The 25,907-nt window shown below is 35.4% G+C and overlaps 3 protein-coding genes across 3 annotated transcripts; 1 reads left to right on the forward strand and 2 right to left on the reverse strand.

The window, feature by feature from the left end:
* Positions 1 to 4,983: 4,983 nt before the first annotated feature.
* LOC140779219 (nucleoside hydrolase 3-like) lies at positions 4,984 to 13,711 on the forward strand. Its single transcript, XM_073124216.1, has 12 exons — positions 4,984 to 5,193; positions 6,032 to 6,211; positions 6,449 to 6,559; positions 7,387 to 7,719; positions 8,869 to 9,045; positions 9,182 to 9,469; positions 9,778 to 9,900; positions 10,585 to 10,782; positions 11,090 to 11,325; positions 12,429 to 12,633; positions 12,759 to 13,064; positions 13,217 to 13,711. Exons 1-12 carry the CDS (start codon positions 5,008 to 5,010, stop codon positions 13,511 to 13,513), a joined length of 2,640 nt encoding a protein of 879 aa, XP_072980317.1. The 5' UTR covers positions 4,984 to 5,007; the 3' UTR covers positions 13,514 to 13,711.
* Positions 13,712 to 15,119: 1,408 nt separating this feature from the next.
* On the reverse strand, positions 15,120 to 20,057 carry LOC140779129 (probable prolyl 4-hydroxylase 4). The gene is made up of 7 exons (XM_073124109.1): positions 19,827 to 20,057; positions 19,687 to 19,744; positions 19,478 to 19,582; positions 18,297 to 18,354; positions 15,923 to 16,098; positions 15,653 to 15,722; positions 15,120 to 15,566 (listed from the first exon to the last, which is right to left on the reverse strand). The coding sequence occupies exons 1-7, from the start codon at positions 19,979 to 19,981 to the stop codon at positions 15,271 to 15,273; spliced, it is 918 nt and encodes a 305-aa protein (XP_072980210.1). The 5' UTR covers positions 19,982 to 20,057; the 3' UTR covers positions 15,120 to 15,270.
* A 733-nt stretch (positions 20,058 to 20,790) lies between these two features.
* On the reverse strand, positions 20,791 to 22,905 carry LOC140779246 (putative E3 ubiquitin-protein ligase RF298). Its single transcript, XM_073124252.1, has 2 exons — positions 21,574 to 22,905; positions 20,791 to 21,264 (listed from the first exon to the last, which is right to left on the reverse strand). The coding sequence occupies exons 1-2, from the start codon at positions 22,903 to 22,905 to the stop codon at positions 20,791 to 20,793; spliced, it is 1,806 nt and encodes a 601-aa protein (XP_072980353.1).
* Between the last annotated feature and the right edge of the window lie 3,002 nt (positions 22,906 to 25,907).

Below are 25,907 nucleotides of genomic sequence, written 5' to 3' on the forward strand. Positions count from 1 at the left end.
AGTACTAATCATTTTTCTAAATTATAAGAGTAAATTGGTTATATTTTATTTCTCTCTCTTAGCTATTTATTATTTTTATCAAAAATAAAAATAATAATAAATTGGTAGAAGTTGAAGAAAACGGTTATAAGGATAAATAATAAGAAAATACTTAAATTCTAATTTTGTTATCGATTAATCTAGTCACACATGTAAAATATCTTATATACCCTTTAATTTATCAACAGATAAAAACTATTTTTAATAACTAATTTATTAGTATCGAATCATTGCTATTTAATAAAATCTTTAAAATTAAAGGGGGAGTGTTGACAAAGCTAAGCATCCTTTTTGACCCAGGCTCCCTTCTTTTCTCTCTCTCTCTTTCTCACCTCAATATTTATTCTTCACTCCTTACCCAGAGCCCAGAGCCCAGAGGTTGTGAATCTTCTGATTCATGGTAGGGCAAGTGTTCTGATTCATGATAGATAGGTTTGCATGGACCAATGATAGGATGAGCAAGGAATTAAAGCAACTTGGTGGTGAATAATAAAATAATAGAGGAATGAGACAAAAGTATTATATTAGTAAGCTACTAGAGTACTTCCTACATATATTGAAGGATGAGCATCATATACCACAGACTAATCTATAGATAAGTCTTCTTATGCCTTTGGTGTGGTGGTTGTGCTTTTAACAATAGATCTTAGGTGCCAAATAAACTTACAGCCTCTATGTAATCATTTCTAAGGGTGATAAGGATCATTGCATGCATACAATCAATCTATTGGCATGCTATTGCCTTGCTTGAAATCCCCACTGGTGGCTCATTTGTGTCATCAATCTATTGGCATAATATATAGGTTTAGATTATCTAGTGTGTTTAGTCGTAATATAAGTATAATAATTATATTTGATGCGAGAAAAATAAAATTGTAGGAATAGCTAAAATACTTATAGTAGATGGATAAAAAGAGGAACACTAAAGAAGCAATGTTTTTTAAAAGTAAGATACTAATTATATTTTGTTGGTAAATATAAAATATTTGATGGACGACGGGAGAAGCAAGAAGTATGTATTAATTAACTAATATTGAAATATAATGTTATTTAGTTAATATATTAGTATAAACCTCACTATTTTAAAATAAGTTTATGCTTATTTCACTACCAAATGGATTAGTAAAAGAGTTATTTAAATTTCTCTAACTTTTTACCTGTACCTATTAAATGTATAATTCATCTTCTAAACTAAATAAAATACTAATTAGGGATCAGCAGCTACAACTCTTTTCTATTCAATATAATCATTGCATTGCCAATGAATTCAAGATTTAGGTTTAATAAACTAGAGCATATGATTGCTTTATTGGAGAAGAATAATTTATGTAGACTTGAGATCATTCATGGTCAACAATAAGTCAATAACATGGTGGTGGCTAATGGATTCTCTCTAGAGCAAAGTTGACATCCAAACTTAGTAAGACTGGGCCTACTGATTTTGACCCAGTAATTTAAGGTGATGTCTGGTTCCAGAATAATTTGTAAACTAGATTAGCTATATATATACATACTTCTTAAATTTGTAAAGAAATTTATACTCATGTAATCTAATATGATGTTTGGTTATAAACTAGTATGTGTGATATTTTAACAAATTATTGCTTACTTTAAGGTGATGTTTGATTATAAATTTTCTAGTTTACGATGTGTGGTTAGCACTATATTAGTTTATAACTAAACATCATAGCTTAAATGAGCATAAATTTTACATTCATTTAAGTTAGAAAATCTATATTCACGCGCAAAGCGAGTCCTAGTTCGGGCAAGAGTATAACCATCAATCGTCAAGGGTATGCATAGATCAGAAACCACATCAAGGAGTAGATTTTGAGGGCAATATTCTCTGGGCAGCCCTGTCAGTTGAACCCAGATGAGATTGAGGATTAGCTGAGAAAGCCCATAGACCACTAATTAGAACCTTGATCATATCACTTTCTAAAGAGAACTTAAAAGTAAAAAAAAAAAAAATTACCATATCTATAACCTACCTATTGACTTCTACCTCCAAGGGTGGTAGTCAACCAAGTAACTTAACAATAAAGCTGAACTGTCATTCCTAGCGACTCTCCTCCACCCTTTCAAAGTTGATGCTCACTTTGGAGGTCGATGCATTTTGGATCCTTTGTAAAATAGACATATGCTCCAATGGTAAGTAAGAAGCTTGTGAAGATGCCAGAGAGGCTTTAAAAAGTTAGGCCCAGTGGGCAACAAAACAGTAGTAGAGACCTTAATGGTTGGCTCAACACTGACTTCACTAGCCACTAAGTAGTAATGATATGTCAAGGAGATGAAATGGTCTATTGATAGAAGGAGCTATGAAAGAGATCACCGAGAGATGAGAAGATTTGTCATTCATAACTCTCTCCACTATCTCTCTGGCACAATATAGTGTAAGATCTCTTTACATAGTGACTAATATTGTATTTGATACTAAGCTTTTTTTGTTGATCCGTCTGGATTTCAACCAAGTGTGAGACTTATTATAACCTTTTATCTTGTCCAAATCTAACTAACTATTTTTCTTTTTTCTTTTTTTTAATAAAAATAGGGATATTCTTGTGCTTTTTGGAGATAAAACCTTTTATCTTGGACAACAATGTGTGTAAAAGTATGGCTAAATATCTATTGCTTTAATTTTTAGACACATCCGAAGAAAGAAAAGATTGCCGATTCCCCTCCCTTGTCTATTGGATCATGTTGTTTTGAGAAACAAGAATACATAGATTATGACATTATAAAGTTCTCATTGGATCTCATTTAACTTGAAAACTTCATCAAAAACAATATGCATTTTGTTATTATTATCTTTCACAACCTACTATATATAGATATTTATTATTCGAATCCTGCATTTTATAATTTTAATATATTCTAAACAAAATATAGACAAGATGTATATTATTTTTGATAATAATTTTTTTTTCTTTATAGTTTTTATATATCCTAAGATTGAAAAAAAGAAAAGACTCATGCAGAATAATGTAAAGAGTATTTTCTTTTTCTCCATTCCTCCAATTGGGTTAGCTCAAAAGTTTCCTTAAAGTTACTAATCCCATATTATATCTTGCTATCTAATTTATTTATACAGAGAGATGACTCTGATCTCAAAGTAAATAATCTATTTAATCATTTCAGAAGCTTGATGCATGATCCAGATGTTCAAGTGGGTGATTCCAAGTCAACTGTTCATTTTTACTTTTAAAAGCGTTAAGCATGCAGCAGCTGTTAACTATTCTACTCCAGATAACTTTAAATCAGTTTATTAATCACTAAATTAGCTTAATAACTAAATAACAGTTATTTCAAAGCTATTTTATGCTAACCAACTATCATTTCAATCATTCATGTGGTCCAGCCTCAGTTATAATATTGAACGAGAATGTAACCCCCCCAAAACAAAGTTATATATATATATATTATCTACATAAATTCCTTGTTTAGGAGTCTACTGGTAAGATTAATCATTTTTAAGATATGATTAAAAGAAGGCGACCATGAGAGAGCTCCAGATACGTGAGAGGAGGAGGAGGAACTCACAGAACAAAGTGGACGATATCGTACGGCAGCAGCACATGGGATCTCCACCCGGAGGACCGCCGGGGAAATGGTCGGCAGACACACCCACCAAGAATCCGAATCGCAGACACCGACAACATCGGCGGCGTTGCATTCGATCGCCGCCACTGTGTTTGCTTGCGTAATCTTTGTCTCCTCTCACTCCTCCCCCCACCCACCTCTCTTCCCCCCCCCCCCCCCCCGCCCCCACACAGAATACATTTTTTTGGTGCTCTTTTTGCGGATCACCGCCTGTAGCTTTACTTTATTGCATTTAACTCCTCCTCCCTCTTTACATATTCATAATTCATAAATCGAGTTTCACATAGACTATTTCATATGGGTTTTAATTATCATTAAAATATTTTGACTCTTTCCTAATTAATTGTTGTTCAAATTAACTAAAATATAATTCTTTTTCTTAAAATTTAAAGTGCCTTGCGTTAAAAAGATATTCTTTATTTTGTTATAATATTAAGTAGCTTTGAAACTATTTAAAATAATTTTTACAAGGGCAAAATGATTTTTTAAATTTAAATTTAATTTTAATTATGATCAGTTGTATTTAACTAACAAAATAATATTTTAAAAGAGCAGGATGATTGGAGTGGTAATTATGATAGTTTTTAGTAGCAACAATGTAAAACTCCTTTTATTTATTTATTATTTCTAATATTTTAATCTCTTTAACTATATAGATAGAAAGTATAAATAACTATTTTATCATTAATTCTAACAACTCTCAAACTATAATAAAAGGCATATTGAGAGAAGATTTTGCATGACTCAATATGCTTAAAAAGAGTATTAAAAAGTCTAAATTTTAAACCGGATAAACATAATGTGTCATTAAAGATTAATGAGATGCCACGTTGTCATTTTTTTATAGAATATTTTTAATAAAGTATTTGCGAGCTTAGCAGTGTTCTAATAGATTTTGTTCGAATAAAGAATAAAAGTTTCTATTATTGGTCAGAAGATGAACTTGCGGAAATATACCTGATAAAATGAGGAGGTTGCAATTGTAAAAGAGGAGGTTTTATAATGACGTTAAAATATAGGTGGTGTAATATGCAAACAAACCCTCCTTTACTTTCGAATGTTTGTTCTTCCTTCTTGTTTCCTTCGAAAGAGAAAAGAGCAATCTTGGGAAGCGAATCATACGAATTCACACGCAGATAACTGTATCCCATTCCATCCCATCCCATCTTTTGTCTATTTGCAAGTCATCCTCTTCCTCACGCTTCCATTTTTGGTTGAAATTTCTGAGTCTCTAAGCAGATACCCAAGTGGGCATATCTACTCAAAGAAGTTGACTTTGCAATGGAGTGTTCCTCTTGTGATCAAAATGCCTATATCTAGAGTTCGAGTTTCTGATTTGTTGCAGTAGAAGTTGATCTTTGGAGGAAGATGGAATCCTTTAGAATGGGCGGGAGAGTTCTCTGGTGGATTCTTGTGACGTTGGCCTTGTTAGGTTTGATTGGTGGTGTTGCGGCTAAGCCGCGAAAGCTTCTTTTTGACACCGACGTGGATACGGATGATTTCTTTGCTATTCTCTATCTGTTGAAGCACAACCGGTCGGATTTCGACCTCCAGGTTTGAGTTTTTATTTCTATCTCTATCTTGAGTTCAGTACAGATGGTTGGTTTCAGAAACTAATATCAACTCTGGATTTTGTTGTGCGTCTTTTTTTCCTGTTTGGATTCTTCATTGGGCTTTGGCTGCTTTCGACTTCCCTGTCTTATTCAATGTTGGCACTTGGAAACGTGGGGGCAATCATAATGATATCTTATAGCTTTTGCCAACTTTTAACATCGCTTTGTTTGGTTAATGGTTGAATTCTTTTTTCCCTTTATGGAGGTGGTGCCGAAAATTCCTTGCCTTTTTTCCTTGACTTCTTCTTGTCCCGTAGTTTGTGCTAGAAGATTTCATACAATATAGTATTAAATTATTTAATAGCATACTGCATGAATGTCAAAGAATGAAGCATTGTTCTAGCAGTTCTGGATGCATAATATATTATGATATTTTCCCACTGAAGAAACTTACAAGCTGTCTCCAAGTACTCGTATGGTATAGGGAAGAACTAATAGTATGTCTAATTGTCTATCTATACATACAAGGAAAGATGTAACACAACGGAGAATTCCATAAAGAATTACATGGTTATTTCTCTGATTGTATTGATAGAATTAAGAAAAAGAATTTCCAAAAGGAGTAAGAGGCCCATCACAAATTCTGTTCAACGAAAAGCATTGCTAAAACAAATAGTGGACCTATTACAAAATCTGCTAACTGAAATGATTGCGTACCTAGGATAGTATGGTTACATGTGTTACGAACTCAACTGCTGATTAACTACTTTATTAGTTAGTTCTTATTTTCCTTGAATTTGTAAATATATTTCACTTTATCCTATTTCTCTTCATAACAGGCAATTACTATTAGTGCAAATTCATGGTCTGATGCTGGGCATGCTGTTAATCACATATATGATATGCTATACATGATGAATCGTGATGACATTCTTGTTGGAGTTGGAGGTGATGGTGGTATATCAGATGATGGTACTATATTTCCAGATGTTGGTGGATATCTCCCTCTAATTGAGCAGGTCAAGAGAACCATCCCTCTTCTGTTATAGGAGTTCTACATATGTTTGCAATTTTATACAGTTCGCTCGTATAGGTTTTCTTGTTCCATTACACTCTGTCTGAATTTTGAATTCATGTATGTACATAATAACACTTTAAATACCACTGATCATACTTGTTTTAGTTGCACTATATTTTATCTAGTCGTATAACTTTCTGTTTAGAAATCTGCATGCTAACATTAAGATGTTTCTTAGGGCATGTCAACAACTGGCAACTGTCGTTATAGACAAGCTATTCCAAAAGGAAGATTTGGGCGATTGGACATCGACACAAATTATGGAATCCGAAGGACCTTTCTTCCACAGGTATACTGTTCTGATTAATTTGTAGAGATAAGTAGTTTGGTCTTGTATGTTCAAATATTAGACCAATCCCCATGCTGCCTATTGGAAGTAAACATAATATGAGTATATGACTGTCAATAGGTCCTATGCCAATGGAACGAGTTTTCTTCCACATATATATTTGATTAATTTGTAGGGGTAAATATTTTGGTAATTGGTATTCTATCTTCACTTATTAGACCAACTCTGGTGCTATAAGAATTAAAAATACTGGTGAATGCCAGATAGGCTATGGCAAATATCCTTTCCTTCTAATAAAGGCATCAAAACAGCTTTCATGTCATATAACTACAGAGAACTGAGATATGGATCTGCATATCCTCTCAGAAATCCATAGCTTACACTATTGTGCGAGATATGAGTGTGTTCATTTAGAACAACAGTTCCCAGATTAGAAACATTTTTCCTACTGATGCTATACTGTCAACAAAAATACTTTGGGTGGATTAGTGGATGGCTGTCAGTTTTGTTCTTTTCCACCTAGTTTTGTTTATGGTGCACCATTTGGTTGCATAGAATTAGATCTCTGAAATAAGTTAACAAGTATATACTTCAAATTAGGGCCATTTATTCCTTACAATGCTAAGTGTCTGACTGATTATCTTTTTTGGTGGTCTCATTGCTTTCCATCCAAATTGACTATTTAGACTTTTCTTCTTTTTTGCATCATGAGTAGATTTGTGAATCAAGCTTGAAATCTGGCACTTTAGGTGAACTGTGTTTTTCACCTGTTGATTTTATCTATTTATCATCATCTATTCAGCTGCATATTTATGTTCTGAAAACAGGGTAGAAGGAGATATATCCCACTTCTACAACCCACAGTGCAGCAAGTAATGAAAGATACAATATCAAAAGGCCCTACTACTGTTTTTCTAACTGGATCACATACAAATTTCGCTCTTTTTCTCATGACTAATCCGCAATTGAAGAGAAATGTTGAGCACATCTATATTATGGGTGGCGGGATTAGGTCAGAAAATCCCACAGGTTGTTGCCCCAAGAACAGCACCACTTGCCAGCCTCAACAATGCGGTGACAAGGGTAACTTGTTTACTGGATACACCAGCAACCCATATGCTGAATTCAACATATTTTCAGATCCTTTTGCTGCATATCAGGTATATTGCATACGAATAAACTGCATAACTATATTTGAACATATAGTCTTCTTCACCATTTGTGTATGAAACCACACAGGAGCTTTTCCTAGTGCTGTTCACTTGCTGGGTTATATATGTTCTCAAGTTCCTAATTGACTTTTATCTTCTTTATCTCCTTTTCTCCCTTTATCATATATGTATTTGTGTTTGGCTGTTTCCCAACAGGTTAGGTCTGCATGCATGTATATATGATTATATGTATGACAGTGACAGTGCTGTTTACTTTTCACGTTCAGTAGACAAATATACATTGTCGAAGCAAACTCAGTAGATCTAACTTCTATGCTAAATCTGTATTTTGATGAGAATTTGATAGAACAATTTTCACATGCTACTTAATCAAGTACTTAATTGAAGAATAGTTTTCACATGAATATTGTGCTTTAGGTTATTACACGAATCTCCAGTTAAACTTATAGAAGCTGTATTGTGTTTTAGGGGTGCCCTAGAAAAATCTCATGAATATTTTATACCATGATATCCAGTTCCTGTAATTTACTTATGCACCTATTCTGGATTTAAGCTTATCATATCCATGCTATAACAAGATAGTTATATGCTATGCAATCTCAAGCTAATCATCTGCAAACATTACTTGAGAATGAAATGTAGATCTCCATGTAATCACAGATTTTCCATGTCATATTCACTTAGTGTGATGTTTAAGACTTGAGATTTGCCTCCTGCTATAAGGCTCAAGTCAGGGAAATAACGGCTCCTTAGATGGTAGTAAGGCTGCATACATCATACCCTCCCTGGAATCCATTCAGTAGGAGCCTTGTGCTGTGACACCGCTTCTTTCTTTTGTTATAAATTGGTTGTTACATATGCACTTGAAGAACTGAAGATGAAATCGATATGGATTGAAATGTGAAAGAAGACAAATAGTTCATGTAAACAACCCAGTTAATTGGAATGAGGTTCCAGACAGGATGGTAGAAAAGGTCACATTCTTTTTGCATAACTAGCTGACATATCTAAAGATACTCAATTGCTTGCTGTGATGCCAGAGCATTTTATAGGTTTCTTAGATTGTTGTGTTTATGTGTTTTACTTGCTGAAGGATCCATCTCGAGTTGTCTGAGCTCTATCTTTTTTTTTCTGTAGGTTTTTCATTCTGACCTTCCAATAACCCTTGTCCCCCTTGATGCAACCAATACAATCCCAATAAATGAACAGTTCTTTCTGTCATTCGAACAACATCAGCATACATATGAGGCACAATACTGCTTCCAGTCATTGAAAATTATTCGTGACACGTGGTTCAATGATGACTTCTACACGGTAAGTATGACAGCATGATGTCCAATTTTTTTTCCTAAGGGTGACTAATCACAAGTACAGCGCATTACCAACTTCAATGTAACTCTCATGATATCCTTCTGTTATTAATAAATTCTCTTCTTTTGATCAAATGCAGAGCTATTTTATGTGGGACTCTTTTCTTGCTGGTGTAGCCCTCTCAATCATACGCAACGGTGATAAACCTCTTGGTGATAATGAATTTGCTGAGATGCATTACTTGAACATAACTGTAGTTACCTCAAATAAACCATACGGTATAAATGATGGCTCGAATCCATTTTTTGATGGACGTTCAATTCCAAAGTTCAATTTACAAAAGGGCAGCATACATAGTGGTCATGTTCAGACTGGAGTTCAAGACCCATTTTGCTTTGTGAATGGAAGTGTGAAAGGGCAATGTGAGGTATCACAATAGTTAGTTTAACCTTACATTTCACAGCTGCAGCTACTGTTTGAAAGTATTTATTAGATCGCACAAACGATTTTTAAACCAAGTGGAAACAAGTTAAACTACAATAATACATAATGACAGAAAAATTGTAAGAAATATATATTTTTTATTAGATACTGTAGTGAACAATGTAAGTAAAATTGCCCTTTTAGTAGGAGAAAATATTTGTTTGCTTGATTCTGATAATATCTACCTTTTCGTCTTAATCTTGGAATAATCTATCCTCTGTAATAATTCGAGAGATCTATGTATGCAATCAGGATGGATACACCAAGGAACTAACAGGTCTGGACTCGGTCAGAGTTCTTGTTGCAAGCAAAGCAAAACCTAATGAAGATGTTGACAGCCCACTGGATAGAGAATTTTTCAATAGTTTTCTGGAGGTAAGCATTTTGCTTCCTGTTTTTATTCCTTATAGTATGAGTAGTATACAATTACAAGTAAGGTTTACTTTTCTTTTTATCTAATGGAGGCCATGCGCTAAGGATGGTTGTGCAAGTTAACACATGCACATGCCTGACCAATATTTGAGGTGCCAAAGGCACCCTTCTGTAGAACTCAGTATTGGGCGTGCCGCTCAATACTAAGCAGGTTCTGGGCAAGATCCAGGCATATACTGCTTGATTCCAAGTATTTTGCTTGGCACCCACTTAGTACTAGCTTTCCTAGTGTTGGTAAAGTTGCTCTTTTGCAACCCAGATCTTATCCTTTTCCAGTTTTCCTAAGTTACTTGAATATGGAAAAATGTTCCTTTATATGGTCTGTATAGTTGACGATGAATGACATTATCTAGTTGTTATTCACTGGTAGCATCTTATGATATTCATGTATATCTAGCTTCTTGGTAGAGTGTAGAAGAAAGTATATTATGATGCTTTATCCTTAAGAAATCTATGAGTCAAAATTTCCCATTCTTTTTGTTTAATTTGATCTTAAAAATATTCTTATTATTTGTTTTTAAGTGTTTACCAAACATATATTAGGTTTCTGGCTTTCTGCATTTCTTTTCTCGAAGGATTTTGTTAACTCTTATTTAAAATAATGAATATTACCAATAATGGATGCAGGTTTTAAATCTCCCACAGCACTCTGGGCGTTTTAATTTTGCTAAGCAGTTTCGGCATTACACTGAGATCTTCTATGAACCTGATTTTACAAATCAAACTAGAGGAATTCCTGTTGTGTTTGACATGGATATGAGTGCTGGAGACTTTCTTGCCCTTATGTACCTCCTGAAAGCACCTGTGGAAAGTATAGATCTCAAGGTAGATTGCTACATTCTTATGCTTGTTTGACAATCCTATTATGGTATTACCTCATGTAAGAGCAATGTGGTGTGCGAAGCTAGTTTATAGGTCAGGTAGATAGCACCTTTTTCATGGATGCCGCATTCGCCTACACATGAATGGAGTTCTGAGCAGTGTGGAGGCTAATGAAATCAAAGCCCCATCATGCTACTAGAATCTTTGACAGGGCATCTACTCCCTTTGCATGCACAAATTTGTGTTTCCCATTTTCTTTCTGTAGTTTTTACTTTTCCTTCATAGGTATCCATATGTGATTCTCCTGCAGGGAATACTGGTCAGTGGCAATGGTTGGGCAAATGCTGCAACTATAGACATAGTTTATGATGTTCTACATATGATGGGCCGTGATGACATTCCTGTTGGTCTTGGTAATGTTACTGCACTGGGCACTCCACACCTTGGCTGCGAGTATGTTAAAGCTATTCCTCAGGGTAGTGGCGGACTTATTGACTCAGATACACTTTATGGACTCGCTCGAGACCTGCCAAGAAGCCCCAGAAGGTATAGCTTTAATAATATCTATTGTATTCTATTTACTGACTCTTGGTTAGTTAATGAAAATAATGGACTAAATAACATTAATTAACTGCTTCATCCATAAAGTGAAATCCTTTTATCAAAGAGCACTAATATATTTCTATCTTGTTCTTCACATAATAATTTTGATTATTTTCTGTAATACTTGGTAAATAAACATATTTACTTGACACCTGCTTGCATGAGCTTAAAGGTGGCAAAGGTGGGATATAAGTGGTAATGACTACAGGTTCAATGGCAAGCCCCTATTAAGAAGTTTATTTAATTATTAGGACATTTCTGGCTGTTCCTCTAAATTTGTCTTACCTTATTTTCCTATAATACAGTTGAATTTCAAGCACAGAATGTTCATGGTGATTCAAGGAGGGACTATTTGCTTATTTAATTGCTTTTCGGCCTAGTTTCTGTCATATAACTGATATTACTGTCAACCAGATAAGTCCTCAAAATCTGCCCAGTTTTGTTGCTGTGCTTTGTTGGGCTAAGGTTGCACTCTCTGGCCAAATTTCATATTGATAGCTACTTCATAGAGTGAAAATAAATTTGGGTGATTGTGGCTTCAAGATTGGAATTTCAACCTCTAAACAAACTGTGCTAGACTTTGCATATCATTGGTAGCTCAACAAAATGACATTAATGATTAATCAACTTATCTGCAAAAATTTACATCAATACAACATTCTTGTTGTGAACTCTTCCTGGTTTCTGAAATTCTTGAAATCATACTCTTTTTCAAATTATATTCCTTCATGGCTTTGTGCATAGGGTATTTCACATTTAGGGGAAGTTGATTTTCTCTAAGGTGTTTTTGCTCTGAGATGAGCTGCTTTCTCTTACATATTCATCATGAAAGATTACTCTTTAACAATGTTAATTTATTCTTAATGTTATACCTGAGGGGTAATCTACCACATTATACATGTATATATAAATCTTCTCTATGAGAAAGAGTTGAGAGTTTTTCCTCTTGTTACATGGTTAACAAAAGAATACATTAACAGACAATATGACAATGTTTATATAACAAACCCTGTGCTATCATTGTAACTATTTTGACTTGTGACCAGGTATACAGCTGAAAATTTGATGAAATTTGGAGCCCCAAGGAATACTGCTCGTCCTAAACTTAGGCAGCCCTTGGCTTTTGAAGTTTGGAAATCCATTACAAGCAAACTTACTCCAAGTGACAAGATAACTGTCTTAACAAATGGACCTTTAACTAATTTGGCCAATATTATTCTCTCAGATAATACTGCAAGTTCTATAATAAAGGTCAGTTACTCTTTGGGTTCCATGCAGTTCATATGTTATAAACGTGTAATATTTGTTGTAATGGATTCTATAGGAATCAGTGAATGGATTTCATCACCTTATTTGTCTTATTACCTTATATGCAGAATGTTTACATAGTTGGTGGCCATATCATAAATGGAAGTAGCGAAGAAGGGAATGTGTTTACTGTTCCATCAAACAAATATTCTGAGTTTAACTTCTTTCTTGATCCCCTAGCTGCGAAGACCGTAATAGAGTCAGGTCTAGATATCACACTTGTTCCCCTTGCTGCTCAGAGAAAAGTGACTTCATTTAGTACAATGCTTCAAACTTTACAGATTAACGATAACACTCCTGAATCACTGTTTGCAAATCGCTTGCTGTCATTGATGCATGACCTTCAGCAAAAGAGCCAAGCCTACCAAAATATGGTAAATGACCAAATTCTGATTATTTATATAAATGCACAATCATTTTATTATTTTCTTTTCAGAAGATAAAAGACATTTCCCTAAATGCATGTTTTCTCCTTTGGTTTATAGTGTTAAGTTTACTAACTATCCATATTTTGGTGCATCTCCAGGATGTATTCCTGGGGGAGCTCCTTGGTGCAGTTTTCTTGGTCAAAAGTTCAAACCTAAATGCAACGGTGTTAGTACAGCCGATTAGTGTTGTGATCAATGGCATGGACAAGGATGGACAGATCATAATTGACAGCAGTCATGGAAAATTAGTGAAGATATTGGATTCTTTTGATAGCCAAGAATATTACACTCAATTTGCAACTTTATTAGGTGATGAGAAGCAGTCCGCTGTGATTGGAAGTTTCGATGAACAGATAAAGATGTGGAATAAGGAGCGTCGCAAATATTCTCAGTGAAAAATACAGAAAAGAAATAATGGATTCTTTGTCAACATCAACAGGTTATGACCTGTAATGTCAGAAGAGAATCATATAATTGTCTCCTATAATGTTATCTTCATTTACCAATCAATTACTTAAACATACCTACCTGTACAGATGCATCAAAATCAATAAGAAGAAAATAAACCAGTGTTCTGGTGAAGTTTTCAGTTATCTTCTTCCTTCATGGGCATTTGGTTTGCCAAAGGGATATATATGAACATATCCAGTTGTATGATAATTCTTGCTATCCAAATAAGCTGTCATTGCAGATGACGAGATCATTTCTTTATCATGTGATTGAAGCTCATCAATCTGTTTGCAATTTGATCTTGGTTTTCTGAGGAATCTACTTGGGATCAGTCCCTGAAAGATCCATACCAGGTCAGGCGTAAAGACTAGTAAGTTTTCGCACTTCACCATGCATTGTGGTCTATAACTTTACCATGCTCCTCCATTAGATTACAGCAACCAAATCTTTAAAACCATAGTTTCAAGGTTTGATCAAGATCAGACTGAAAGAAGACTTGAGGTGTTCTGATAGTTTAACATTGTACTACAGGTGTATTAAGGATAACTTTGGGTGGCAATTATTGGTATAAAGCCTATTATGAGTTGATTTCTATGATATAGGTTTGTTTGACAGGAAAAATGGTTCACAATATTTTAGTAAACTAGCAGCAGGTGGCGGATTGATGAATCAAATGGACATTCAAACATGATCTTTTATTTTTTATTCTTTATTTTGAAACAAAAATAAAAACTTAAGACTTCGTTCAATTGTGAAATAAGGTCAAGTCTAAAAAAAGTATTTCAAATTTTAATATCAAAAGAAAAGAACTAATACTAATATAAGCTATTATATTGTTTAGTTGATATTAGTATAAAGAGTAATAATTATATTTAATATAATATAAAATTAATAATAAAATAATAAAACATAGTGAATTTATATTGAGAAGGTGATATTTTAAATCAAATGATAAAAACACCCTTAGGTGTTGTTTAATATGAAGAAATAGTAATTTCATATTGTTATTAAATTAATTTTTAAAATTTGTATGAAAGAGAATAATAAATTAGTATACCAGACGAAATTAAATTGTTGTTTAATTACTGCACAATAACATGAAGCTTATTCTAAATAAAACCTATTGCTACTTCCCAAGCTTATTCAAAAAACCACAAAAAAAAAACACTATTCCTACTCGAAGTGAAAGGGAGCTTAAATCTCAGCATACAGTATACGTAGGTGGTTTTTTTTAAAGTAAGAAAAGAAAAAAAAGAGCCCCAGTAAATATCAGATGCATCAATTTGCATGAATACATCAAAATGAAGATATTATAAGCCCCAGTATGAATTCCAAAAATTAAGGCATAGGCCATCCTCTTACAAGTGCAACATAGACAAATTACATAAACAACTGTGGATGGATCCTCTTAACATGCATCATTTGTCAAGAAAAAAAAGAGAAAGAGAAATCCCTCTTCCGTGTCAATTCAACAAAAGCCCTTTGTGGATTTCAACGCTGTTACATCACCAAGTTGAAAGGGAGGCAAAAAATTTGCAGGAGACAAATTGATGAAGATAAGACCAGCAATATGTTAAGATATGAGAAACCTGGTATACTCTGGTTGTGCCAAGGCACTACAAGAAAATACATAACATGCAGCAAAGAACCGCATCAGATTCTATGCAACAGTAGGGTGTTCCAGTCCGGAAGAATTCGACTACTAGCACACATTACAGCTCCTCCGACAGAAACCATGCAAGTCTGCAGTTCCCACCATATACTCCGGATTCTTTGTGCACTCTCCAGCAGCAGCCCACCTTGCACAACTTTCATTGTTATCTGTGCAATTGCCCGGGCTTTGATATACCTTGTCAAATGATGCCACTCTGATCCACTTTGTAGCAGACCACTTCTCACCCTCTATGACAGGGCATCCCGCATGAAGGCTTTTTGGGTCTGTTGTAGCATCTGGGTGAAGGCTGAAGAAAAGAAGTGCATCACCTTTGCGTGGTTTTACTGAAATAGCCAGTTGGAGAGAATGAGCAATCTATTCAATTATATTAATGTATCATATGGGAGAGGATCTGATTATTCCTAGTCACCTGCAATTCCATGCTGACCGCATTCCGACAAAGTATCATCTTTGGCATGCTTTCTATGACGTGAGGATTCCTATTTATGACATGTCAAAATTGACAATTGTTAAGTAGTGAAACCCCAGGGCAAAAAGGGAACTGAAAAGGAAAACTAAGAGAAAAGGCATGTCCTTGATCAATAGAAGAACCAAAAACAAGGACTGCGATCTTACAATTTGACATGGCAAATATGAATAGTGTATCACGTTTGAATGATATTCTCCTAGTTATACTAACCTCAGCTGAAGGAAACACAGTTTCACCACCTTTTGCCACATCACTTAGGTACAAAAGTACTGTAGCAATACGATGACCACCACGAACAGTATTAACCTTGTCCGAGAAGTAATCGTAGTGGGGATCATATTTCTGTCCATGCTCATATCTTAGGACTTGGATATCTTCACCATTTTCTGAAAATTATTAAAACACATGAAATCATTAGAAAAAGCTTTTGTACAGCTAGTACAATATCAGACCTTGCCAATTTTCAAGTGTATTAAGGCATCAAATAGAAAAATATAATGTAATATGATCATATATTGGAACTCATATCAACAAAAGCACTTGAGATCATCCAATTTATTTTAGAATCTTGCTATACAGTACTACAGGCTCCAGTAGAGTTACTTTTACAATCTTATGTCTCACCTTCAGTATTGCTTATGTCGGTAGTAATGATATGATTAAAGAAGAAAAACTCCTGCCACCCAGCTCCTTTTCGTACATATTGAGATAGGGACAGCTAAATTTTATTCAGAATCTTTGGGATATGTTGTGGATTGAATATCAGACAAGAAAGGATACTGAAAAAGATTCTGGAAAGAATAAGAAGTTAAAGCACAAGTTCTTATAGTGAAAGTGATCGTCATTAAGCCGACTTATTTTGAATACTAAATATGTATGCTAATATAGGGGAAAAACATGCCTGAGGTGTCAAATATAGCATCAAAAAAATGAAGAGAAGTTAAGAAAAGGGATGGGCAGATAAAAAACAATAGAATGAGAAAATAATTTAGAAAAGCTTCATACTTATACATTGCAAAGATGGTACAAACCTAAGCACTTAGTCCTAGGTGTTTAAACAGAAACGAAAATGAAAGTCCAGAAACGAAAATGAAAGTCCACCAGATAACAATAGATTTTCATATACATGTAATTCTGTGTAGTTAAGCCGAGAGCATATAAGTGTATAACAAATCAAACTGATTTGCTATAGGAGCCATCTTCTACCAGTCAGGATATAATGTTAGATAAACTGGGAGCCTAGCAAAGCGTACTCTCTAAAGATTTTTCTCATATTTCTGACAAAAAAAGGTTCCACATTCGCCATTATAGCAACCTGATACAAGTGTTTACTTCTATCCGGGCATGGGATAGCTATGAAACTAATGCAACTAAGAGTGCACAAGCAATGTTCCACAATTGTACTAGAACTGTCTTTTTCTCTTCAGTTTGTCAATCTATCAGAATCATCAAAATTCAAAAGAGTTTCTCAAAATCTTAAAGGTATACTTTCTTTCAATTCATCACAAACCAGAGATATATGCTCATAATAATTTCCAAGTAATCAGACTCTATAAAACAGTCGCAGAAAGAAAATTTTGAAGCAATAAAATTAGGATAAGAAGCGTGTATCTACTGTTGGCCTCTCTGGCAAAAACAGTATAACTCATTGTAATCTCTGATAAGTGCAAGCATATTCTATTTAAATATCAGATGCATGAAAAAATTAGTGGGCTGGAGAACTAATCAGCAAGAAGGAGAAAACCTTATCCACAAGCTATGCTGATGAACCAACGCAATAATGGTTATAGTATGATGTTAAACAAACTATTTTCTTAAAAATGCAGTGTTGTACATAGAGTTATTATGTCAGTTTGTACACTTGTTGGACATCTTTCACTCTTGTTTTTCCCACAAACATTGGTTAGACATCTCAGTAATCCACCTGCCACTATGATTTACGATGATATTCGTCGGATATTTTATCTTCAATTTTGCTCATCTCAATATCAAACCATTGTAACAAGCTAAAAAAATGTAAATAATGGTAAATTTTGTCGAGAGAGTGCCGCAGACAAGTCTAGAGTCTGTAATCTTTATATCAATACATGAGTGTATCTCTAATAAGACTAAGGATCTTATTTGTAGAAAAGTTAACATAGGTAGCCAATTGCGTATTCAAAACATGCATCCTAATTAACCCTCATTACAATACAACTAAAAGTCTTTTTGGACAAATGATCATTCTCCCTGTCCTCACGGACCTTGTTGGTATTCATGTTCCTTTCCATATTACAGCATGCATCAGCTTGACACAATTTGTCATACTATGCCAAACCCCAATGGCATAACACAGTACTGTAGGTATTATCTATAGTACTATAGCAGTCGATGATTTGTTATTCCAAATGTTCTTTTCGTTAGATTAATGAAAATTAACAGTAATACCACCAAGAGAAAATAAAACCATCAAGAAAGTACTTGGAAAGAATAATAGACTAATATTACAACCTAAATTTGCTGAGAAGAAAGTGTTGACTTTCCTAAATGTACACTTGCTTTTACTCAAATCATATCCTTAATTTTCAAAATGTTAGTAGAACACCTTTTGGAAGAAATGTCCATGCAGCTATCTTGTCCTCTATAGCAGCAACAATTGGGTCCTACAACATTTGACATAGAGAATGTTAAACAAAGGAATCATCTGTTAGAAAAGGCTTAAAGAAACTAACAACTGGAGGATATATATATATATATATATAAAGTAAATAAATGTAAATTGCTATTCACATTGAAATGCTTAGGCCTACTCAATCTCCTCTAGTATTTTTAAGCATCCTTATGTGGAAATTGGAAAAGTGAAGCACATAAAATGTTTCAAGAGAAGGTTACACAGTACCAATGCAGATTCATCATTGCAAAATTATACTTTTGAAGCACCAACATTTTGCAAGAAAAATGATAACATACTGAGAAGTTAACCAGTAATTGCATTCTCCTATGTAATTATTCCCTACCCATATCTTTACTTCTCTTCCCACCTCCACGCATAAAGACCCATACTGTTTCTTGATTTTCTACCCACTGATTATACACTCTAGATACTTATTATTGGTAATACAAATTTGAGAAAAGCCTCTTTGGGAATTATAGAAATATCATCAGATAAAGAAAAGATGATGATCATTACATCATCAATCAAGTTTATTCTCAACTATATAGATTCACTTGGAGCACAACCTAGTTTAAAAAGGTTGCCTACATGAACTTTTGTGCTCACTTGACCTAACATCAATTCTCTAGAAAGATTGGTGCAAATTTATGATGGTTGGAAAATCAGCAAGAAAGAGGCTTCCCATGAAAACCATTAAGGTTAATCAGCCAGTAGAGTCTCTATGTTAAATTGTTAATAGTTGCAGTTTAAGCTCATAGACCATGAGCAAAACTTAAAGGTCTTTACAGTCTATACTCTAGACAGGCTAGACTAGTGAGAAAGATCATAGATTTTGCTATGAGAATGGTTATCATCTCACATTAGATGTCATGCTCATTAAAATGAGCATGCTTCTTCAATGTGATGAAATAAGTGATGCTATGCCTAGCTTACCGGAATAAAGGATATACCCATCAGCACAAAAACCATTAATCACTGTAAGAAAAAAGTTTCTCCAAATTGTGCCGTTGCAAATCCTCTTCAATTTGGAGTACCCAAAATTATATACTTTATAAACCTAATAACGCTACAAGATTATAAAAAAGAACCAACATTGAAGGGCAAGATCACACCTTCCCTTTCCTGATGAACATCCCGGAGCTAGTCCGGACATCGCTCAGCGTGCTTTTCCCTGACAAATTATCAGCCACCGCCGATCTCTTCAGCTCCGATTTAGCCTATCAACATTGAGTTCCCTCAAGAATAATCAAGAAACTCGATCCATATCCAAAGACGAACCAAAAAAGAAAAAGGGATCCATCTCGCAGAGACTTATACTCACAAGGGATATCAAATGATCGCACTCTTCCTCCGTAAGGAAACCTTCGTAGACGAAAGCTCTGCGTCAACGTTTCAGATCCAAACAAAGAAGAAATAAGCAACGAATCGGATTTGGGAGGAGGTGGAGGAGAAAGACGACACCTTGGTTTCGAGGAGAGCTGCTTCGATCTGTTGGGGTAGACGACGGCGACGGAAGAGTCAGCAATCGAGATAAAGGTTTCTCCAAGGAGGGAGGAGAAGAGAAGAAGCAGACGAATCGAAACCCCAACCCTAGGTTGGAGCATATGAATTACCATTTGTTCTCTCTTGAAGTCGCGGTAGATCCCTATCCGGGAGGGCGTAGAAAGAGAAACTTCTAAATGGCCGATAAAAGAACACAGAAAAGAACAGACAAAGAGCGTGCCAGCAAAAGGTTGTTCAAAGAAGGGGACGATTGGTTCGGATCCATGGGCCCAGTTGGGCCAGACCCGGCCCAATACAATTTGAGAAATAAGAGATTAGAGAAGGGATGCAATAATTTTTATTTATTTATTTTTTATTTGTGATGAATGTGAAAATTATGTCTCTTTTGTTTAGTGGATAGGTATTAAATACAAATACAGGGTTTATGTACATTCTCATAAGGAAAGTAGTTCTAATAATTTTATCATCCCTCTTACTCTTACTCTCACTCTTTCTCTCAGTCTCACTCTCACTCTCACTCGAGATAGAAAAACATGCATAACTAATGTTATTCCTATAAACACTATATATAATTTTTTAGTTTTGAATGTGCATTAATTCTCCCCTCTATAGTTTAGAATGAACATATGCACCTGCTGCACACAAAGCTTGGAGTCTATTATGCATATAATTGACCAAACATAACACATACTTGTACTTCAAACTAGAAATACATATTACAAACTCCGACACCTTTATTACATAGACTAGAACTTACCCATTGTCACTGAAACATAAAGACTTTAGACTGCAAATTTGCACACTAAACTGAGCATAGTTTTTCTACATGACTTACTGAAACATAAAATTTAGACGCACTCCAACTGAAACATGGACTACTGCAAACCTCCACACAAACTAGGCATAGGTTTCTTGATAGTAATTAAGTACTTGCAGACCTTGCTATTATCCTTCGCTGGATTGGAGTCCTGCAAGAGGGGCACTCCCTCAAACCATTCTTCTCATGCTGTTCATTGCATGTAATGCAAACGACTTGGTGAGCGCAAGGGAGGAAGACAACTGAGACCTCCTCAGCCAAGCACATCACGCACTCCAGATCGCGCGCGGTAGTCTTGTTTCCCAGTTCTTGAGAATCGATGATCTCACTATCGACACTAGCATCTCCTGCCTCCCATTCAAGTGTAGTATTTTTCCATAAGTTCACCAGTGAGCTCCAGATTTGGGCTTCGAGCTTCTCGGTGTCGTCGCGGTATTTTTTCCAGTTAGCTTCATTCTGTAACCTGAAAGCTTCTTCTTTCAGTTGCGCTGAGACTAGTATCTTGTCATGTTCTTTTCTTTTAGCATCAGCTTGCAGTAGTGCAGACTCCTTAAGTTTGTTCTCCTTCTTCCATTTAGCCTGTAAACAGACACTCAAATTAAATATACTTTATCTAACAACTCATATTTTCCATATTTATATGCATATAGAAGATCCAAAGATTGGAAAGGGAAGGTGATTATGAAATGATGTAATAACAATAATAAAAATAATATGAAGTAAAATGAGAATAATGACATAGGACTTATAAAAAAAAGTTAGATTATATATTGTGCCATATAGGAGTGTCTTCTTTTGTTCCCTCTTCACTAATTTAGCACATGATATATGATCCATATTATATAATCTGCGAATAACAAAAGAAAAGTAATGGCATGCAAATTGTACCTCAAGTTTGATTTGGCACTTCCTAAACGACGAGAGTTGTGGCAGCAGCTCTGAAGATTTGAGCTTTAGATCACTTAGCTCCTCCTGCAGCTTCCCATTGTACCTCTCCAAAGACTCTATCGCCTTGGTATACTTCATCTCCTTCAACAAAGCTTCCTGACAGCCTGCTGCAAATCCTGCGTCGCGTTCTTTGGCCGAGATGAGTTCCTTCTTCATCTTACTCCTCTCTGCCTCGATCCAGCGCATGACGCCTCGAAGACGTTCTTCTTCGGCGTAGCACATGCGTCTTGCCTTCTCAAGCTCGGCGGAGCTCCAATTTTTGGAATCTTCAAAGAAGTTTTCCTTCTCATTTTGACGTTGCGCTTCCTCTCTTTGTTTCCTTAGTGTGTGGAGCTCCGGTTTGTCCTCCCTAAGCCTTTGCGTCACCTGGATAATCTTCTCCCAGAGCCAGTCCATTGAATCTTGCACCTGATCTCGCAATTCCTGCATCTCTAATAGTACCTTAGCTTTCTTCTCCCTATCCTCCTCCCTATCCTCCTCTTCATCTGTACTATATGATGGATTAGTACTAGGTATCGACGCAGCAGCATAGAGTTGAGGAAGCCTCTTCTTCAGTTCTTGCCTCAATTTGGCACTAACATGATCTTCAGCAGGATAGAGGCAGGCCGACCTTGTCTTGGAAAGATTCATGTCATGGAGTAGCAACAACCACATTGCATCTCCAGTGCCAAGGAAAGGCTGCAGCTCCTTAACCTCGCTAACCATGTTATCCAACACCTCCTTGACCAGAACCTTCAATTCTTCAGCAGCATTCTCTCGCTCAGATGTATCAACTTTTTGCCCGCTTGCCAGATACCGCAGCGCCTTCTCCGCGACGCTTGAACCGGGGTCCTCGCAATCGGAAGAATTGCAAGTTACCAATACAGCATTCGTCGCCACTACTTGGGTGTAGCCATAAGAAGTAATCCTTTTGATGGCGCTCGAGTATATATAATGCAAGTGAATCAGGATGATCTTCTCGAGCTCGGTTCTTGTGTTGCCGTACCACTGGTAGTCCAATATGTCCTCCAAATTGAGTTCCTTCTTAAGTCTATTGATGACAGACCTGCAGTCACGGCAGACTCTTGCATATGCATTGATGTTATATTTGTTGAGCAACTCTTCAATCGGGCGCGACTCGCAAAAGGGACATCCGTCGAGTGTATCGGTTATGGAATTAGGACCATTCACGTCTTGGGAAGGTGGATCATCTTCCATCTTACCCTTGTTCTTGTTCTTATTTTCTTCAGTAGGGATAGGTGAAGATGGTGAGTTGCCACTTGTAGCATCCATTAGTACAAGCTGCTACAACTTCCTGAAGATTTATGATAAATATATCGACCTACATATATATCATGCATTGAGGGGTTAAAAAAAAAACATATTAGATCAGCATGACTAATCAGCAAAGGTTTATTATAAAAAAAAACATATCAGTACTTCTAACGCGGTAAAGACGCTAAACGAAAAATTAAATCCTCGGTGAAAAGAGAAGAAGAAAGATTAACACTCCAACGAACATCTCAGCTCTAAAACAGGAGAAGAAAATATAGAAAGAGGGAGGGTAAAGTTACAGAAATTCTACTAGCATGAAGAACCACATGAATACATAAACAAGACAAGATATGTATATATCTCAAATTCTAGATCACCAAAATTGATGATCAGTACTCATGACTGCCTTTCAATCTAAAACAGGGAGAAAAAAATAAATAAAAAAAATGTTTTTTTTGAAAGAGACCAGATATGAAAAGAAAGAACAAAAGAAGGTGATCAGTATCAGAAAGAAGTGGGCTTCCTCTTCCTCCCTGCTTGATAGAAAATCACATATTAGGGTTTACCAGGTAGATCTAGTGCTTACTATAGCTATAAGAAGGCCACCAAGACAAGATCAGAAGAAGCACTAGAGAAGAACACACTTGGGTCTCTCACTTCTTTTTTTTTTTTTTTTGATAAATTGGGTCTCTCACTTCCCTCACTATCTATTTTTCTCTCCCTCAATTTGGCTGTGGAGTTCTGGTGCAAGACATGGAGGGATTTATATAGAACCTGGGGGCACAACAACCAATGTATATGACCACTGTTTCCTAGTAAAAGCCAAAGTTAAGTTAGGAAAAACTTTATGCGCAAAGCAGTAAATAGAATCTTCAGTGCAGTGCGAAAAAGCTTACTAACTACATTTAATGCCATCTTATCTTACTGCCTATTATTCAAAGAAATACAGAAGGTTGTTAGCCAAGTTGTTTCTAATTTTCTTCAATGTATGGGATATATATGAGGTAAGTGCTGTGGCACTTTAATTTCTTTTCTTGTCTGAGCTCTATGTGCGTTACTAGTGAGGCAGTGAGTGTGAGGAGCGTGAGACATATTTGAATTAACTTCAGTTATCCTCTCCTGAAAAGGTCTTGTAGCATTTCTTCCATGCAACGCTGTGCCGTTGCTTCTATCTTTCTACTGACTAATGGCATTCGTTGGTGGGAAAATTCCAAGATAGCATTGATACGTCCAAGGTTGGAGTTACACCTTCACAATTTGGTGGCAGTCCATCCTTCTTTAGGCAGTTACACAAGCAAAAAATTACCTGCACCCTTTGGCTCAGTCTTTCCCTATGTATGTAACACTTCGGGTACTATCTGTCAGTTTTGATTAGAGGAATACACCTCAATGGACACTTAGATCTTCAGATCTTTGTTCAAATTGTGATAAAAGTGATTGAAGCTTGTTGTAGTTGCAAAGATTATGAGCTTTCCTAGATCAGTGGTGCAAGATCTTATTAAAGTAAAATGCTATTATTGTACCTTTTGTGCTAGATTTTGTGGCAATAACAACCAGCAATTTTGCTGCCTTCGCATTCATGGCATAATAGTAATTGAAGTTTGTTATAGTTGCAAAAATTATGAGAGCATCTAGTTCAGTAGTATTAGATTTTGTGGCAATAACAACCGACAATTTTGTCACCTTCGCATTCATGGGATAATAGTAATTCAAGTTTGTTATACTTAGCAAAAATCATGAGAGTATCTAATTCAATAGTATTAGATTTTGTGGCGATAACAATCGAAAGTTTTGTCGCCTTCGCATTCATGGGATAATAGTAATTGAAGTTTGTTATACTTGCAAAAGTTATGAGAGCATCTAGTTCAGTAGTATTAGGTTTTGTGACGATAACAATTGACAATTTTGTTGCCTTTGCATTCATGGGATAATAGTAATTGAAGTTTGTTATACTTAGCAAAAATTATGAGAGTATCTAGTTCAGTAGTATTAGATTTTGTGGCGATAACAACCGACAATTTTGTCGCTTTCAAATTCATAGGTTAATAGTAAATCAAGTTTGTTATACTTGCAAATATTATGTGAGCATCTAGTCTAATAGTATTAGATTTTGTGGCGATAACAATCGATAATTTTGTCGCCTTCGCATTCATGGGATAGTAGTAATTGAAGTTTGTTATACTTGCAAAAATTATGAGAACATCTAGTTCAGTAGTATTAGGTTTTGTGGCGATAACAACCGACAATTTTGTTGCCTTCGCATTCATGGGATAATAGTAATTCCAGTTTGTTATACTTGGCAAAAAGTATGAGAGTATCTAGTTCACTAGTATTAGATTTTGTGCCCATAACAACCAACAATTTTGTCACCTTCGCATTCATGGGATAATAGTAATTCAAGTTTGTTATACTTGCAAATATTATGATAGCATCTAGTTTAGTAGTATTAGATTTTGTGGCGATAACAACCGATAATTTTGTCGCCTTCACATTCATGGGAATAATAGTAATTGAAGTTTGTTATACTTGTAAAAATTATGAGAGCATCTAGTCCAGTAGTATTAGATTTTGTAGTGATAGCGACCGACAAATTTGTCGCCTCCGCACACTTGGGATATAGTAATTGAAGTGTGTTATACTTGTAATGATTATAAGACTATCTAGTTCAGTAGTACTGGATTTTGCGGAGATAATGACCGACAATTTGTCGCCTTGATGCACTTCAACCATGTGGCAAACATGTCAGACATCCATTGTCCTTGAAGGCCATTTCTCTGCCTGCATTTAGCTCGCTATTGATACTGATGATCACCCAATGTGGGAAACCTTTTCATGTTATAGTTGATATAGATATAATGAATATTTAATGTCGTGGGATAGCAAAGCTATTGTTACTGAAATAGATCAAAAGTCCTACAAGTTTATACGGATTAAGCTACAATATTGCTTGCAATTAACCTATTTTGCTTCTAGTAATGGTATGCCATAATAGAATAGTCATTATATAATCAGGGATTGAA

This window comes from Typha angustifolia, chromosome 15 (genome assembly GCF_048772165.1).
Source record: "Typha angustifolia cultivar Huaian chromosome 15, ASM4877216v1, whole genome shotgun sequence".
Taxonomy (NCBI): domain Eukaryota; kingdom Viridiplantae; phylum Streptophyta; class Magnoliopsida; order Poales; family Typhaceae; genus Typha; species Typha angustifolia.

What these genes read in the sequence shown, in the direction of transcription:
- LOC140779219 (XM_073124216.1), top strand. Translation starts at nt 5,008, where the DNA reads ATGGAATCCTTTAGAATGGGCGGGAGAGTTCTCTGGTGGATTCTTGTG. An exon ending in GGTCGGATTTCGACCTCCAG is followed by an intron (nt 5,194 to 6,031) that starts GTTTGAGTTTTT and finishes TCTTCATAACAG; the next exon opens with GCAATTACTATTAGTGCAAA. An exon ending in ATCCTTTTGCTGCATATCAG is followed by an intron (nt 7,720 to 8,868) that starts GTATATTGCATA and finishes TTTTTTCTGTAG; the next exon opens with GTTTTTCATTCTGACCTTCC.
- LOC140779129 (XM_073124109.1), bottom strand. Translation starts at nt 19,981, where the DNA reads ATGGTAATTCATATGCTCCAACCTAGGGTTGGGGTTTCGATTCGTCTG. An exon ending in ATGGACATTTCTTCCAAAAG is followed by an intron (nt 16,099 to 18,296) that starts GTGTTCTACTAA and finishes AATAATTTTCAG; the next exon opens with AAAATGGTGAAGATATCCAA. An exon ending in CGGTCAGCATGGAATTGCAG is followed by an intron (nt 15,567 to 15,652) that starts GTGACTAGGAAT and finishes TGGCTATTTCAG; the next exon opens with TAAAACCACGCAAAGGTGAT.
- LOC140779246 (XM_073124252.1), bottom strand. Translation starts at nt 22,905, where the DNA reads ATGGATGCTACAAGTGGCAACTCACCATCTTCACCTATCCCTACTGAA. An exon ending in AGTGCCAAATCAAACTTGAG is followed by an intron (nt 21,265 to 21,573) that starts GTACAATTTGCA and finishes GTCTGTTTACAG; the next exon opens with GCTAAATGGAAGAAGGAGAA.